The 17,442-nt window shown below is 39.4% G+C and overlaps 1 protein-coding gene across 1 annotated transcript in view; it reads left to right on the top strand.

Annotated features, from left to right (window-relative positions):
- The window catches only part of DENND1B (DENN domain containing 1B), a 247,938-nt gene that overhangs the window by 210,239 nt on the left and 20,257 nt on the right, over positions 1 to 17,442 (top strand). Inside the window, exons 18-19 of the mRNA XM_065878083.1 lie at positions 1,468 to 1,524; positions 2,371 to 2,486. Of these exons, the coding sequence (XP_065734155.1) occupies positions 1,468 to 1,524; positions 2,371 to 2,486 (173 nt within the window). The remainder of the gene's footprint in view (positions 1 to 1,467; positions 1,525 to 2,370; positions 2,487 to 17,442) is intronic.

Genomic DNA, 17,442 nt, shown 5'->3' with positions numbered 1-17,442 from the left:
AATGTGAATTTCTTTTCACTTCTTCTGTGGGTGGGAATCTCCAGTGGGAACTGAGCTTTTCTGAAAGCCCCCCGTGGTCTTCAGTTCACTCACACTGCACGGGAACCACAGCGGGACCTCACGGCCTCCGATGCTGGAGCCAGGTTCCCCTGGAACGTGAACAGAGCCTTTAAATTGTTAAATGACTTGTAATTTTTTCCAGGAAAACTGTATATGACATAGACACAACAAGACTCGTGTTTGCCTATAAAAGCACTTTGTAAAGTTGCCTGAGTTTCTTTTTTTTACACCTTTATTGGAGTATAATTGCTTTACAATGGTGTGTCAGTTTCTGCTTTATAACAAAGTGAATCAGCTATATATATACATATGTTCCCATATCTCTTCCCTCTTGCGTCTCCCTCCCTCCCACCCTTCCTATCCCACCCCTCTAGGTGGTCACAAAGCACCGAGCTGATCTCCCTGTGCTATGCGGCTGCTTCCCACCAGCTATCTATTTTACGCTTGGTAGTGTATATATGTCCATGCCTCTCTCTCACTTTGTCCCAGCTTACCCTTCCCCCTCCCCGTATCCTCAAGTCCATTCTCTAGTAGGTCTGTCTTTATTCCTGTCTTACCCCTAGGTTCTTCATGACATTTTTTTTTCTTAGATTCCATATATGTGTGTTAGCATACGGTATTTGTCTTTCTCTTTCTGACTTACTTCACCCTGTATGACAGACTCTAGGTCCATCCACCTCACTACAAATAACTCAATTTCATTTCTTTTTATGGCTGAGTAATATTCCATTGTATATATGTGCCACATCTTCTTTATCCATTCATCCGATGATGGACACTTAGGTTGCCAACAAACACCTGAAAGAATGCTCAACATTATTAATCGTTAGAGAAATGTAAATCAAAACTACAGTGAGGTATCATCTCACACCGGTCAGAATGGCCGAACTACCATATGACCCAGCAATCCCACTACGGGGCATATACCCTGAGAAAACCATAATTCAAAAAGAGTCATGTACCAAAATGTTCATTGCAGCTCTATTTACAATAGCCAGGAGACGGAAACAGCCTGAGTTTCTTAAAGTCCAGACATTTGCCCAAATAACCTGCTGCTCTGATGTGCTTTCTCTTTTCCTTGCCCATTTGTCAAAGTTTCAGATTATGGCTGGGCGGTAGTCATCTGGTGGCCTCTTGTGTTTTTTAATAGTTTAGGAGGCGGAATAGGCTAACTGCTAGCCTTTGTATGATTCCTATGCAAACAGAGACTAATCATGCTTTCACCACCTCATTCAGGTGTAATAGTGTGTGGTATGTGTCCCTGAAAATAGAGCTTTAGATTATAATTTCTTCTTTCTCTATATAATATGAAGACTTAGTAATTTTCATTAAATGGGATCTCATGTACTTATTCCTTAAATGTAACAGAAGCACACTGAGCCCGACACTGGTGTTATCATTTCCTAGGCAAAGAACCATGCAAAGCAGGGAATAAAGGAAGTGAAGAGTAAGCTGAGACAGAAGGTACGTCCTGTGCTGCTTTTCATTCTACCTTGATTCTGCCGTTAGTTTGAAGCTTATGCCTTACAAATCACACGAGATTTATGTTTCTAATGACTTTTGAAATATGCTTAGCCCTTTGTTCAAGAATGTATTTTACATAACAAGCCCTCTGGCAACTATCTGCCATTCTATATGCACCCCCTGAATAATCTCTTTATTGTCTGCATACTTTATCACAGAGCTACCAAGATCTTCAAAGGTGCTTTAACAGGATGTATGTTTTCATAAAGTTGATTGCCTTGATATCACAATTGAAATTCTTGCTTCAAGCTGAGAATTTTTTTTTTTTAAAAGATGATCTTTGGTGCAGAATTAAGGCAGGAATGCCATCGTTTGGCTTTATAGGATCTTTCCCACAGTAGCTACTTTAAATTGAAGAATGTTCTTAATTTACAAAGGTGTATTTGAATCTGTGAATATTGCATATACGTGAATAGTTACGTTTATGTACATGTGTGTTTGATTTGATTACATATAATATCTTTGCAGATTTTATCCGTTGTTGTGTTTTGAATTTCTGCCTCTGGAGGGAAGAGACTACTTAAAACTTTCATTGTAGTAATGGAGAGTGAGCGATCTTCGTATAAATTTTATTGAAATTGTTCAAAAGAGTCAGACTATCTTGGAATTTATTAATTCATAATATAGAAAAATGCATTTTCTTCCTAAATAGGTTTTCTTAAACTTATACCCCAAGTGTTATTTTGTTACTTGCATCTGTATTGGATACTTTATCTATTAAGCAAAAAAATTTAGTAATAAAATGAGTATTTTAGAATAACCACTTGTATGCTTCTTCACGTGTAGGAAAATGAGGACGATTATGGGACTTGTTCTGGTTCTGTACAATATATGCCCGTCTACACACTACGCAGTGAAAAGGGAAGAAACCTAGCAAGGCGTAAGCTTGCCCAGGTGAGGTTGTTTACCCTCCCATCTCCCAGATTCCAAAGTCATGCAATTCCAATCAATTCTTCAGGAAAATTTGGAACCCATTGATTTTTTTATCACATGGTGAGAAACCCTGCGTTGACGGTCACGGAGGTGAGTAGGTGGCGTCTGGGCCACGTAAGAGGGTCCTGGGAGCCCAGGGTCCAGGTCCCAGTCTGTACACACGTCACTGGGTCATGTCCTCCTGGTGAGTGGAGAGAGACAGGGCAGTGTGTGGTGGCCCAGGACTCGGGGTAGCTTATTGATGGCTTCCTTTACTACGAAAGTAAGATGAAACTCATACGTGGGGATTTGACTGCTAAAGTAATCTGTAGAAATTAGAATATGAAGTAATGGATGTCTGTCTTTTTCTAAAGTTAGATATTTTATTTGCTATCAATAGTTAAAGCTTCTGCTTCTATCTAATGCTACTTAAAATATTGTCCTAAAGTAGGAAAGGGCCCAGGATCATAGCTGTATGTGTCTCTGATTTTGCATCATAAGTGTGTTGCTGCTTGTTTTAAGGAAGCAAAATTTGCATATGCCAAATCATACTTTAAGTGGTCTTAGAAAACTAGCTTTTAAAAGGAATTCTCAAGTGGATTATAGTTACGAAACCATGGAACTGGAAGCAGCTTGCAAAGCTTCATTTATCACAGTCACCAAAGTTTACAGTTGAGGAAGTTGGTAGCCGAAAGGTCCCATCACTTACCTGAAGTCTTGTAACTAGTTAGTGGCAGGGCTGGACAAGAGCCCACCTCCGGTGCTCAGGTAGCTCCCTGGATGTGCAGACACTCAGTGCAGGGCTTTCCTGTGTCTTTAGGAATGGGGAGAGGGCCCTGGAAGCGGTGCTAAAACCTCAGCCTTTGCAAAGAAGACCCATTCGTTTGGTTGTTCAACAGCTATTACGCGCCAGGCACCTTTCTAGGTATTTTGGAAAAACATAAAAAAAATCTCTGCTTCAGGGGGCTGTTTTTATAACATACAAAGTGCCTTCTCTATGATTTATCCATTTGTTAAGCTTACGTTTTCATACATTAGTATGCTTAACTGCAGCGTTTCGGTCATGAATGCTGGTTGCGTGACCTGAATTATTTCAATGAAATCATTATTCCACAAGGGTAGGAAACTTCTCTGGCTACCACCATTAACTGGGAAACATTTATTAACTTGTAAATTCGTGATGGATTTGCAATCAATTTCTTAATTTTTCTCCTTAGATTATATTAGATTAGATTTTAGATTATCATGATAAATAGATTTTTATGTGAAAGAAATGTGGGAGTCTTTGTTACCTGCAGGATGCTTTAAGATAAAAAGCAAACACTTAAATTGGAGAAATCCCTGTTCTAAATGTCAGTTTTAAATTAAGGAAATGATGTTTCTCTCCTCATATTTAAAATTTTAAATCTGCCTTTTCTTTAACGTGGCCCAATATTTTTATGATAATTTAATTATAAAGTACATTACTGATTTCTGTTTTTGTTTGTTTTCTTTGAATTCCTAGAGACACAGTTTCTGATAGAGAAAATTATATTAGGTAATAGAAAACCTTACAGGATAATAAGTTACATTCATCACATACTTACCCTGAATCTTCATGGCTATCATTTGCTGTAATACCATTCGTGTAGTTGTCTGCATTCATTAGTTAGCATTTTATGGTTTTCAGGTGGACATGACATGACTTTAACAAGAATTAAAAGAAGTAGGGCTTATTCTTTTGAGAATTGTTATTTTCCTACTCGGTATATAGGAATTTGTTAAACCAACATATTTAGATTTATTGTGCCGATGCTGACAATGTCTGCGTAACAGTCTTTGCAAGTGATAAATACCTGAGTTTCAGGCAATGTGTATGCCCAGAATATGTTTCTTTGTATACATCTGTCCCATTATGTAAATAGGTACATACATCTGTGTATATGTATTTTAACAGCTAAATTTTTTGAGTTTATATTTCCAACCGTTTGCAACCCAGTATTTGTTGTAATTTAACTTTTTGCTTTTGCTTGTATTTCTTCTATAATTGAAATTTGATAGCTTTAGATTCACATAGACACTAACCAAAGAGGTAAATTTTGGGCCCTTTGGCAATTCTTTTCCTTGCTACTTTCCACCCTTACTTTTTTTCCCCATAGCTGCCAGAATGCATGTTTTCTCGCAATACTAATTTTACTTCTTGGAGCTGAAAGTTATAGGGCTCTGCAATGATAGCCAACTTGTGGTCAGCAGCTTATTTATAAAAGCAGACCATGGTACATTCAAATGGAAATTGTCATCTAATTCCAGATCTGAATTATTTCTTTAATTTCATAGTGTTAGCCAACACATACACGTGAAATACGACAACAGCAGGACACTTATTACGAGGATCTAGGTGTTCCTGCCTCCATGTGCTGGGGGGATTGGGACTGGAAAACGGGAAAAGCAGTCGGGGGAGAGTATCGACCCCACCATCTTCTCTGTCTGTCTCACCTGGTCTGTTCTCTCTGCGTGTTTGTTCACTGTGCATTCTGTAGATCGGCTTTCTCAGCTCCTCTGTCCCTTCGGTGAGCTTGCAGGCCCTCAGTTCAAACAGCTGCTAGAAATGGACCACATATACATATGGCCACTCTTTTCTTTGGATTCCTTTCCCATATAGGCCATTACAGAGTATTGAGTAGAGTTCCCCGTGCTACACAGTAAGTCCTTATTAGTTATCTGTTTTACGTAGAGTAGTGTGTATATGTCAATCCCACCTGAAACTAACACAACATTGTAAATCAACTATACTCCAAAAAAAATTTTTTTTATTTAAATTTAAAGAAAAGAGAGAAATTGACCACAATTCCCAAATCCAGTTTCTTGAGGAAGGACGTAACCAGCCCATGTGGATCGGGCTTCAATCCTTGGCGCCGTCGACTCTAGCCAGAGAGGCCGGGAGAGGACCACGTTACCACAGACACTGGGACGGTGGTGGGTGCGAACAGGGAAAGCAGTTCTCAGAGTAGGGGTTTTAAGGGGTGTGACAGTATCTCAGAGGATTTCTCTGTTTCTAATTGCCTTATAATGCTATTTGCCAAGAAGTCATCTTTGCAAAAGAAAAGAAAAATCTGTATTTTTGAGTGGTTAGAGGCTGGATCTTTGTCCCACAAATCTGAAGCTTGGTAAGTTTAAGGTCAGCCTACCCTGATGGGCTGCTGTGGCCTCCGTTCTCGCGGGAGAGATGAGCCACTTGGCGCCAACAAAAGGACCTCAGCAGAAATAAGCTTCAGATGCAATATTTGCACTTTGGGCAAAGAGATCAAGAGGGATCAGGCATAGTCTACTGCCTTTTCTTTGTGGTCTGGTATTGAGACGCTTCCTTGGTTCACTTTTTGGAGATAATCCAATCTCATTGATTTAATCAAAATAAGATCCAGTGTCCTGTGGAGCAGACAAAGTTGATGCTAGAACCATGTGCGTGGTGTTCTGTGGTGATTCCCAAATCAGTATGTTCTCTCACTCCTCTCTCCACACGTTGTAATAATATGAGGATCTGAGCACATTAAGATTTTCAATTAAATATGGAAGCAATTCTGGGAGTAGTTGGATGCGGTTAAAGAAAGAACCTAGATATCAATAAGTACGTCAGAGACACTGATGTTTATTTGTTTATATTCTACCTATTTCCAAAAATAAATTGATATCTTACAAAGAATCATAGAATAAAGAATTAAAATTCATTTAATTTAGGGAAGATTCACGGCAGAGAGAAAGTAAGTGTAGTAAGAAGCTAAGGCCCCGTCCCGTGCTTAGCAGCCAAAATGAAAAAGCACAGCTACCATGATTCCTAATGCAGAGATTTAGAAAGCTGTTCAGGAAATTCATCACCATCTCAGGACATGGGGCTGGCTGCACACAGTCCCGAGGAGGTACCTGGCAAGGATCCCTGTGTCAGGAGAGGGAAGGTCGGCTTTCTTTATTTGGTCTCCCCCATGCAGTCTCGTGATGTGAAGCGCTCAGGCTCGTGAGAACCTTCCTCAGAGCCCCCTCAGCTTCCTCACTGTGGCCTCAGCTTTCACATGAGTGTTGAACTGCTTAAAAAGATGCAAAGGTTACAAGCAGAAATAAGCCTAGAATACACTCTTTCCTTCGTTCTATAGCATCTCTCTCATGTCAGTACTGGCTTCTCCGGAAGCAACCATGTCCTGGGCCGCATCTTATATTTGATTGTTCACGTGACCAGATTCTTTTTTTTTTTTTTTTTTGCGGTACATCTCACTGTTGTGGCCTCTCCCATTGCAGAGCACAGGCTCCGGACGCACAGGCTCAGTGGCCATGGCTCACGGGCCCAGCCGCTCCGCGGCATGTGGGATCTTCCCGGACCGGGGCACGAACCCGTGTCCCCTGCATCGGCAGGCGGACTCTCAACCACTGCCACCAGGGAAGCCCCAGATTCTCTTAAAAGACTTGCTTGGTGGTAAATTCAGTTACTTGAAAGCAAGATTCTGTAGATACCTATGGGATTTGGTGATCCAGATAATTTTGATGTTCTTACTACTATTTTCTAAACCTCAATTGTGATCGAGTTGAGATAACATTAAGGCGCACTGGAGCAGCCTTGGAAAGCGCAAGGAAAAGAGACAGTTCCTTGATTAACAGTCTGTGTGTGTTTGTGCATACTACAGGATTAATTTAAAACTCCCAACAATCTAAGCAGAGTGGGAACTGTTACCCCCATTTTTTCAGATTTAGAAATGGGGGAGCAGAGGGGTTAAGAAATGTGCCCAAAGTTCTACAGTAAAAATAGCAGAGTAGGGATTGAAAAGCAGACAGACGGACTGATTCTGGAACGTTAAGTCCCTGGCCACTGCTCTCATGCTTTGCTTTGAGAGGGGTGCTCTTGGAGGAGGGGCTGTTAGAGGCAGGGGTATGGACTTTACAGCCAGAGAGCGTTGACTTGGAGGAGGCTGCCGGCATCGAGCATGAAGCCAGACACACCATCTCTAAGTCTTAATTTCTACATTTGTGAAACGGTAGGAGCAGTCCGTGTCATCTTCCGAGGATGCTGTAGGCATTATAGATCATGTATGTAAAGCACCTGCCACACAGTAGGCGCTAAGTAGTTGGCCGCTGTCCATTTATACATAAACACATATCTTGAGCTTCAGGTCTTTTATAGCAGTGGCACCATCTGACCTTCTTCTCTGTTCTCTCTTTCCAGAGTCACTAACAATCCTGTAGTCACTGAAGCATTGGGGACCCTAAAATTATCTGTCTTCATTCTAAGTAGGGATACCTTTAGATCTCAGTTTATGATTTGGAAAGAAATATACAACTTTTTGTTTTCAACCAAGAAATCTCTTGGTTTATAAGCTTATAAGACCTGAAATATGCCATTTTATTGTCAGATTATCTAAACAGAGGATGTGGGCTTGCCTCATCCCTAACCTGTTTGCTTATCCATTTGAAAAGTCAATTTTGGCTGTATAAGAAGAACTGTACATTTCCAGTTTCCCAACTAGATTTGTGTAAATGAAACACTTCATCTTCATCCATTTTTCGAAAGAGAAAAATGAGACTTTGGTCATTTAAATTCCAAGAGTGTATTTTAAAGTAAAAAAAAATAAAATTTAATAATCTGGGTACTGTAGAAAAGAACAAAAATTGAAATGTGTGGTGTTTTAAGCTTCCATGACTTAGCTTACTTTTGAAATGGATTGTGAATCTATATCTACTCGCAACAAATGGTAATTTGTGTATTGGTCTGCTAATTAGTATGGTTATTTCCCGTTTTGTTGATGAGGCTTAAATAAATGTCAGGGGTATAGCCATGAAGATCTTCCAATTAGGCTTCACATTTGTAAAACCCAACCCTTTTCCCTTTTGTGTGAAGATGACAGTTCCAGCAGCAGCCCCAGCCTAACAGGACTCCAGGGAAAGGTTCCTCCTCTGGTTTTATTGAAAATAGGGCCAGTTGGGTCCAGGGAGAATACCGCGCCACTGGCCATGGTGCAGAACCGTTTTCATCTTGACTACACACTTACCTTCTTTCATCCATTTTATTTTAGAACAAAACACTGTAGACTCAGTGAGCGATGTCTAGACTAAGTCTTCATTTAAAATTATGTTTTAAAATATTTGCTTGTAAAAATGTATTGAAACTTTCTAAGAATGAGAAATAACTTTAATATGCAAAATTTATATGAACCTAAGATACTGCTCCATATTTAATAATAATAGCCTTTCTTAACTTACTCTGGTAATCGTGATGTGTGCCGTGTGTCTGTGTTTCTCACAGGCTCACACACACACAACTAGACCAGTGAATGGCGAGCAAGTGTGTCGCTGTATTACAAGACAGCCTTAACAGATGGATGGCCCTAAGCAAGCAAAACCACTGCAGCAAAATCGAGTGAAAGTGGAGGATTGAGGCTTTTTGTCGTTAAGCCCCATTAAAACCCTGGCACACGTATCACTCTTAACTATTGCATGTCTGGGGCGAGTAGCAATCCACTCAGGTTTATTTTCAACCTGTCTCATTAATTATGTAAAAGCTGCATGAAAAAATACGAATGGAAGGTTATTTTTGCATTTGTACTATAATATAAAGTGTGTGACTGCTGACAAATGCCCTCACTTGGAATGTAGTCAAGACTTTAACCCAAGTACAGTGTTTACAAATAGAAATATGCTCAATAGCCATAATGCCTCCTAATAAGCTGAGGTACTATTAAACTAGTGGCCATTTATTGTTTTTCAAATTACATTCACGTGTAGACTAAGAGTCCGAGATATGAATAGTTCTTTAGAGTGAAGAAATAAGGATAAAGTTTATGCCATAAAATATGATATATGTGATTTTTCCATTTTTTACCCATAGTACCAGGTGATAATGTACACTTCAAATGAAACTGTATTTTTGAGTCCTTACGTGTTTATTGGTTTATAAATCATCCTAATGCATTTGGAATATAGCACAGTGTCAATGAGCTCATTTTATAATTGATGAGTCATGTAATTTCATCTTTAAAAAATGTGCTTAGAAGTTGTATATGCCTTTTTTGGCATGTGGAGACTTGCAGGTAAGGCATTTGAAAGCCACATTTCAGTTGAATGGGAACTTAGGTCCCAGTATGTAAGCATGTTTTAAATATGAGATGTCAGGTGGTTTACATTTTACACAGAATAAATCTCATGTTTTAAAATACTGCCAATGAATTTGTTTCTGTGAAATTTACCAGAAAAGTTAAACATTTAGATTCTCTAAAGTGCTTAGTTCCTAAGCACCTAAGTGATGGGATGTTCACACCTAGTAGGGTGTGGTTTATACTGTTGTGTTTGTGACACACTTTTCTTCATTGGAATTCAGTGGAATCTGGGAATAAAATGAATGTAATTAAGGACAGTGTTTCTTTCTCAGGTGACAGAATAGATTTCAGAAAATGACATGCTTGTTGAGATCTTTGAAAACTATAGTCCATTGAATAGCTTTGCTTTATTGGTCAAGAAAGAAATGGCATAGTCGTTGGTTTACAGAGGGAAGTAGCCACTTGCTTCTTCTGACCAAGAAAAAAATGACTGTAAACCACAATGAGAAAAATAATTGTGACCTCAGGGGAAGGGGGAGAAATGAGTTTATGAAAGAGGAGAGCCAGATACTTGGAAAAAATACTTAATATATATAATATAAATCGTACAAAATAATAAAAATACATTTAACCAAATCATGGTAAGCCAAAAAAAAAAAAAAGAGAGAAACCCTGGTTTTTTATTTTTAGCACTCTGTTTACTTTGGCTCAGTATTGAGAATTCTGTTATTATGATTAAGCTAAAGTGCTGAATTAAAGTGATCAGAAAGTATAAGTATTAAAGTATGAGAGTTCCAAATGATAACATGTTTTAAAAAATAATTTAAGTGTGTTTCTATTAAAAGATGCCCACAAAAAGTACTGCCTAAATGAAAACATGGTCTATCTAGCAGTCTGTCCAAAAGCCACTCTTTGATACAGCGTCTATTTAGTCTAATTTACACTAATGCCACGAATTTATAGAATTGATCCTTTCGGTCCAGTTTGAAAATATGGGTACCATGTTGTTGTTTTAAAGAAAGTTATTTTTCTCTGTTGAAATAATATTAATTTCCAACATGTCAAATTTGATTATTGTTACATCTGTGCCCTGCCAGCCCTTCTCCCCAACACCCCAGTTATGGATGACAGGGGTGCCCTCTAGTGACCATTAGGTAATATTTTCTTTCCTTGAAAGAATGGTTACGCAAGACAAAATTCATAGTTATAAAATTTGCCTTTCTCTTTTAGAAACACAATAGAATACATATTTGAGAAATTTATATTGTCATAAAATTGTTCAAGAACACTGTTCTTTCAAAGAGATAATTCAAGACCAACTCCTTCTTTCAGCAACTGGCCGGGACTTCATTTTTAAAATGAAGAATACCTAGGGTATGATAAAGACTTATGTGAACATGTTCCCTGTATTTTATGAGATGTTTTTGGGTTGAAATGTACCTTTTTAATGTTATACTTTTACTCTTCAGATTTATTGCCACAGATGGCTATGTCATTCATCACAAAGTCTTGAAACAAAAACAAAGGTACTTAAATTTTCCACTTGGTAAATATATTGAGTATTACCATTCTAGACTTTACATCGGTAATTACATCACTAAGATCTTTCTGTTCTGTTTAATTTTGTGAGCGCTTTTTCTCGTTATATCTTTATTTTAAGGGCTTTTGGTGAAAGTAACAACAGCTCTCTATTCAAAAGTCCCCAAGTTTTCTAGACGAATTCTTATTTTCTCCCAGGCATCCTGGCATACAGAAATGATGACTTTCTTCCTGTTGTGTGTATAGGAACTGCTTTTAAGGTTGGTCAGAGGTCAGTGTTAGTGTTGATGAAAGGAAAGGCCAGTCTTGTCTTTGTAGGTGTCCCTGCTGCTGTGCGTTAGTGTCCCCGAGAGAGAGAAATTGCCAGGAGTGTCACTAGATGTGTAACCTTATTATAGAACCTTATTATTATCTGAACCGGATTTATGTCTGTTACACATGATTATATTTCCTGGTATAGAACATAAAGTAGTAGCATGATGCATAAATATCTTAACAAGTTACAAAGTAGGACTACTTTGTGTGCAGCCTTCTCTGGAAGTTCTTCGTGGCTTTTCTAACACTTGAGTCTAATCCTGGTCAGGTTAGTTAACACACATCCCTCACCCCCCACAACTACCACTTACTTATTATAGCGAGAACGTTGAAGACTTACTCTCTCTCTTAGCAAATTAGCAACTCTCAAGTATACGACGCAGTGTTGTTAACTGTAGTCAGCATTCTGCACAGTCCCTGAACTTATTCGTCTTGTAAGGGTAAGTTTGTACCCTTTGACCAGTGTCTCCTCATTTCCCTCACCCCCTAGCCCCTGGCAACCACCAATCTACTTGATGTTTCTCTGAGTTTAGCTTTTTTAGACTCCACATGTAAATGAGATCATACACTCTTTGTGTTTTCCTCTCTGGCTTATTTCACTTAGCATAGCATAATACCCTCCAGCTTCATTCATGTTGTCACAAATGGCAGGATTTCTTTCTTTCTGTGGCTGAATGGTATTCCTCTGTATAAACATACACCACATTTCCTTTATCCGTTCCTGTACACAGGCTGTTTATGTATCTTGGCTGTTGTGAAAAGTGCTGCAGTGATTGTGGGATGCAGATAGCTCTACGAGACAGTGATTTCATTTCCTTCTGATAATTACCCAGAAGTGGAATTACTGATCATATGGTAGTTCTATTTTTAGAGTTTTGAGGAACCTCCGTACTGTTTTCCAGAGTAGCTGCACCAATTTGCATTCCCACCAACGGTGCACAAAGGCTCATTTTCTCTACACCCTCTCCAGTATTCCTTCCCTCTTGTCTTTTTGATGATGGCCATTCTAACAGGTGTGAGGTGTTATCTCATTGTAGTTGTGATTGGCATTTTCTTGATGATTAGTGATGTTGAGCACCTTTTCAATGTACTTGATGGTCATCTGTATGTCTTTGGAAAAGTGTCTGTTCAAGTCATTTGCCCACTTTTTAATCAGATAATTATTATTTTTGCTATTGTATGAGTTTCTTATATATTCTGTGTATTAACCCCCATCAAATATATGATTTGCAAATATTTTCTTCCATCCCATGAGAATGGGAGAAATTTTCATTTTGTTGATAATTTCTTTTGCTATGCAGAAGCTTTTTAGTTTGATGTAGCCCCATTTGTTGATTTTTGCTTTTGTTGCTTGTGCTTTTGGTGTCATATCCAAAAAAATCATTATCAAGACTGATGACGGGGAGCTTTTTCCCTATGTTTTCTAACATTCTATGAGTTTTACAGTTTCAGGTCTTAAATTTAAGTCCTTAACCCATTTTGAGTTAACTTTTATTTGTGATGTAAGGTTAAATTCATGCAATTTCATTCTTTTGCATGTGAATATCCAGTTTTCCAGCATCATTTATTGAAGAGACTACCCTTTCACCATTGAGTATTCTTGACTCCCTTGTCAAATCTTACTAGACCATAAGTGCATGGGTTTATTTCTGGGTTTGTGATTCTGTTCCGTTGATCTATGTATATTTCATACCAATAACATACTGTTTTGATTACGATAGCCTTGTAATATAATTTGAAACCAGGAAGTTCAGCTTTGCTCTTTCCAAGACTGATTTGGTTATTTGGGGTCTTCTGTGGTTCCATACAAACTTTAGGATTCCTTTTCCTATTTCTATGAAAAATGCTGTTGGAATTTTCATAGTAATTGCATTGCATCTGTAGCCGGCTTTGAGTCATATGGACATTTTAACAATATTAACTCTTCGTATCCAGGAACACAGGCTATCTTTCCATTTATTTGTGTCTTCTTCAGTTTCTTTCATCAGTGTCTTAAAAGTTTTTGTTGTATAGATCATTCACTTCCTTGGTTAAATTTATTTCTAAGTACTTTATTGTTTTTGATGCCGTTGTAAATGGGATTGTCTTTCTTTTTCAGATAGTTAGATCGTTGTTAGTGTATAGGAATGCCAGTTTAAATAATTTTTATTGACCTGTTTTAAATGGCTGATGAGCCCATCAAAGGAATTCTTTATCTTTTGTATCATGTTTTTGTTTACAAGTCTATCATTCAACTTGACTCTTTTATAGATTCCATCTCTCTGCTGTCATCCCATCTGTTTATGCATATTCTCCTTTTTATTTTGTTCTTACTTTTCATGTCTGGTAGTTCTTGGGTGATGGACCCCATGTGTAAAAAAGCAGTAGAGAGTAAGTTAAATAGTACTTACACCCAGAAATGGTGTGAGGCCATTAGTACAAGAGGTTGAGTTCATCATGTGTTGGACTGGTTGGGATTTTGTTGTTGACATCATTACCTGCAGTGGCTGCTGTTATTATAGGTGTGTGTAGACGGCACTACTTCTGGAGGTACCGGAAGGTTTTTCTCGGTGTTCCGCCTTCACCCTCAGCTGTCGGCAGTCCCTCTACATAGCGGGTCTCTCTCGGTGTTTGCAGCCATCCCTCAGCAGTTAATTTCTGTTGCTAGTTACGTGGTCCTAGCCTTATGGGTTTTCTGTGCTCTGGTCCAGCTTTGGTCTTCATAGGCCATGTGCCCCAGTGGCTCAGGTGTGGGACCTCCTCAGCATCCCTCCCTTCCTGCTTGTGGTGGATAAACTTCCCTTTACCTGTGATTGGTTTGGGGCAGTTTTCAGGCCGCCTGCCCCTCCCTAGTGGTGGTAGACTTACGCTTGGTATCCGTGTAGGATCCTGTGCCTGTCAGGGCCTCCGGCTCCTCCCTGGGGCGTAGAGTTTGTACTTCTACACCTGCCCCCGTGGTCTTGGGGTTGAGTTTTCTGACGTCTGCCAGCAGCTCTGGCTCTTGCTGTATGTAAATGAAGGACCTTCAGGAGTCAGTGGGCTTCGTGCCTGTCTCCTGCAGGCCTGCACCCCTATGGGAGCGCTTTCAGACTCCCGTCTGTCCCCAGTCCTTCTCTGCAGCACCAGATGGTAGAGTTGCCTGATCTGGCAAATAAAATTATAGGATTTTACCTGTGGAGAAGAGCTTGCGAGTGCAAACACCCCTGTCGCTGAGTCTACCAGCTCTTCCAAACCGGCATGTTAGTCCCCATGTGGTCTTGGTTGCATTTCAGCACGTTTCTTCCTCCCTGTTTATATTCCAGCTGCTCTTCTTCTGTGTGTGTGCTTTGCCAAGGATGAAATAGATCCTGGCTGCTATCTCTCTTTGGAGGGTCTTCTGACTCTATGGAATTCATTTTACTTGGTTGCCTTACAACTCAGCATTCTGATAGGTTCAAGAAAAAATTATGATATTTTTCTTTAAGACCATCCAGATGTTTGTCATGGTTAGGATGGGAATCGACATTCTTTTGCTGCTTTTTGCATTCAAAATGGAAGTGGATTTAAAAGCAAAATGAATTAAAAGATACGATTCTTGGCCTCGAGGACTTGGTAAGACAGGAATGTACTCACAGAGCACTGCTTTCATAAGAGAGGGCATATCAGGTGACAGCCGAGTGATGGAGAATGAAGTGGCTAAAGCCGGCAGAGAAGGCGCCATGGCTGTAGGAGGGGAGGCTGGTGAAGTGGTCACGGATGTGTCCGGACCACTTCAGAATCTTCCCGCCGGAACTAGTCTCGCGTGACACTCACCTGCTCAGAAACGGAATTCTGACGCTTCTATTCAAGCTTATTTCCTTAGCCTGGTAATAGAAGCCCTTCATAACCTGAATTCATCAGACTTCAGCAAACACGTATCTTGTTAATCCTTCGATTTAACTTTCTTGCTGTGACGGAAATATCTTTGGAAAAGTGTCTTAATCTCTTGTCTCTTCACCTACCCGGACAGTAGTACTCTTGATCATTCTGTAACTACCACCTGTTTTAAAATTGAGGTTAAGACTTGCCATTTTAAGAAGGTCTTTCTTGGGTTAATTTTCAGACATTTCTTTTTTCTGAGTCTCTGAGGGCTGACTTATCTAGTGTAATTATAATGAAGAGTTCTGTTCAGAAAGCCAGAACACCTGGGTTGCAATCTCGGCTCTGTCACTAACTGTCTAATCTTGCCCAGGAGACTTTACTTCATTAAGCTTTTGGGTCCCTAATATGTAAAACAGGGAAAATGCTCACCAGAGTGTGTGGTGAAGTAGATATTTAACGTATGACCTATAAAACACCTAATACACTGAAGCAAGTAAGTCACGGGTAAGGCACTTTGTGCTTCAGTTACCGCCTGTAAAAATGATAACACACGTTTTTAAACCTCTTTTCAGATTGCAAACTGCCATGTATTTTTAAGGTATTGGCATTATAATTCTGTATAGTAGCTTTCTTGATAACTTATTCCCGTATTATTTCACGCAGATATTTTTTGTGTTAGGCTGCAAAGTGCATAGGCCCAGGGGGTTGTCGTAGACTTTGGAAAAGCCAGGTAACGCTCTGGACCTCAGTCACTTCAACTCTGAAATGGGGACAGTAGCACAGAGAGTACCTCCTTTCAAAAAATTCATATATTGCAAGCATCTCAATCTTATGAAGTCTAAAAACTTTTATTTTCCCATTCATCTGCCTGTATCCCTTATCCTTCCCTGGCCCCTTAACCCCAACTATGAATTTCACCTTACCCAGGATTTTGCCCTAGTGTTATATTTGTCTGCCATCTAGTGACAGAAATGGTAACTGCAGGATAACAGGCTCCTTGTGCATTGGGGAAGATCCTCACCATTTTACCCTCTGATAGGCTTTGGGGAAACCATTGTAGTGAAAAGAAAGGAAACACTTATCTTGCTTGTTGTAGCTAAACCAGACTCATTTCTTGCTGCCTCATTAGACATGGGGTTTGATGGCATTGTGACCTGGACCCCCTGCCTCCGTCACTCTCCTGGTGTGTCTGCTCTTCCTTCCGGTCTTTTCCAGTCCGTTCTCTTTGCTTCACTCGGTGTCTCTCTTCTCTAATACAATATCTTCTCTAATAAATTTCATTCCACACTGATAGCTTTTTTGCATTAGTTTAGTATTTTTCACATTCTTAGTAAGCATCCCTTGCTATACAAGTGCTTTACTTCCAAAATATTGATAGTATATTAATTTTTCGCTTTCTATTTCCATGTGAGAAAATTTTTATTGCACAATTATGTGTTTAGAACCTAGTGAGTCCAATTGAAGATGTGTGACGGCCAATTCCCCATCTTTATTTTTAATTCTTTGCGTCAGAGGGATGTAAAACTCTGCTTGTTTTGTTTCCTTATGATGTCTTCTTACATCTGAAAAATATACCCTTTTAGTGTAGTACTGGCTCCCAAGAGAGCTGCAAAGGCCAGTAGTTGCTTGCTAGTTTGCACAGCCTCCGGGGTCAGTAGTGCCTGACCATGGCTAGAGTTCCAGCTGCACTAGGCCTGTACAGTTCAGAAACTCCCAGACCTCCTTATTGATCCCAGTTTACCAGTATTTAAAGAACGTAGTTACAGTTCTATGTTAGTATTGTTAGCCTGCTGATGGAACCTACTTATTAGGAATATTACAATTTGACATAAATCATGATCAGTATTAATGGTCATTTACATAAGTTGCCATATGTGATCAAAAAGCTGAGTGCAGTTATATCCATAGGAAGAATTGTGTTTGTAACTGCTTTATTATATTCAGTATTTGGCATTTTCACCCTTTTCTGAAAATCTTGAGAGGAAGGGAACACCTTTTTCTTTTCTTTTGTGTGCCTCACAGCATGGAAGACAGTAGCTCACGTGTAGTAGGTGCTTAACGGATGTTTGTGGTGTGAAGAGATGCCAAGAATTTTTTTTTTTTTTTTAAGTGAGGTGTGGCTGCTACTTACCTTCAAGGAGTACAGAGAAGCTTTCAGGAGGTCCTCAAATATTTGTTGAAGGGAAAAAACAATGAATGGCTTCCTGTTACCCTCCACCAT

The sequence above is a fragment of the Phocoena phocoena genome, chromosome 1 (assembly GCF_963924675.1).
Source record: "Phocoena phocoena chromosome 1, mPhoPho1.1, whole genome shotgun sequence".
Classification (NCBI taxonomy): Eukaryota; Metazoa; Chordata; class Mammalia; order Artiodactyla; family Phocoenidae; genus Phocoena; species Phocoena phocoena.
The sequence above is the reverse complement of the archived record's forward strand: the minus strand, read 5'-3'. Positions and strand labels throughout refer to the sequence as shown.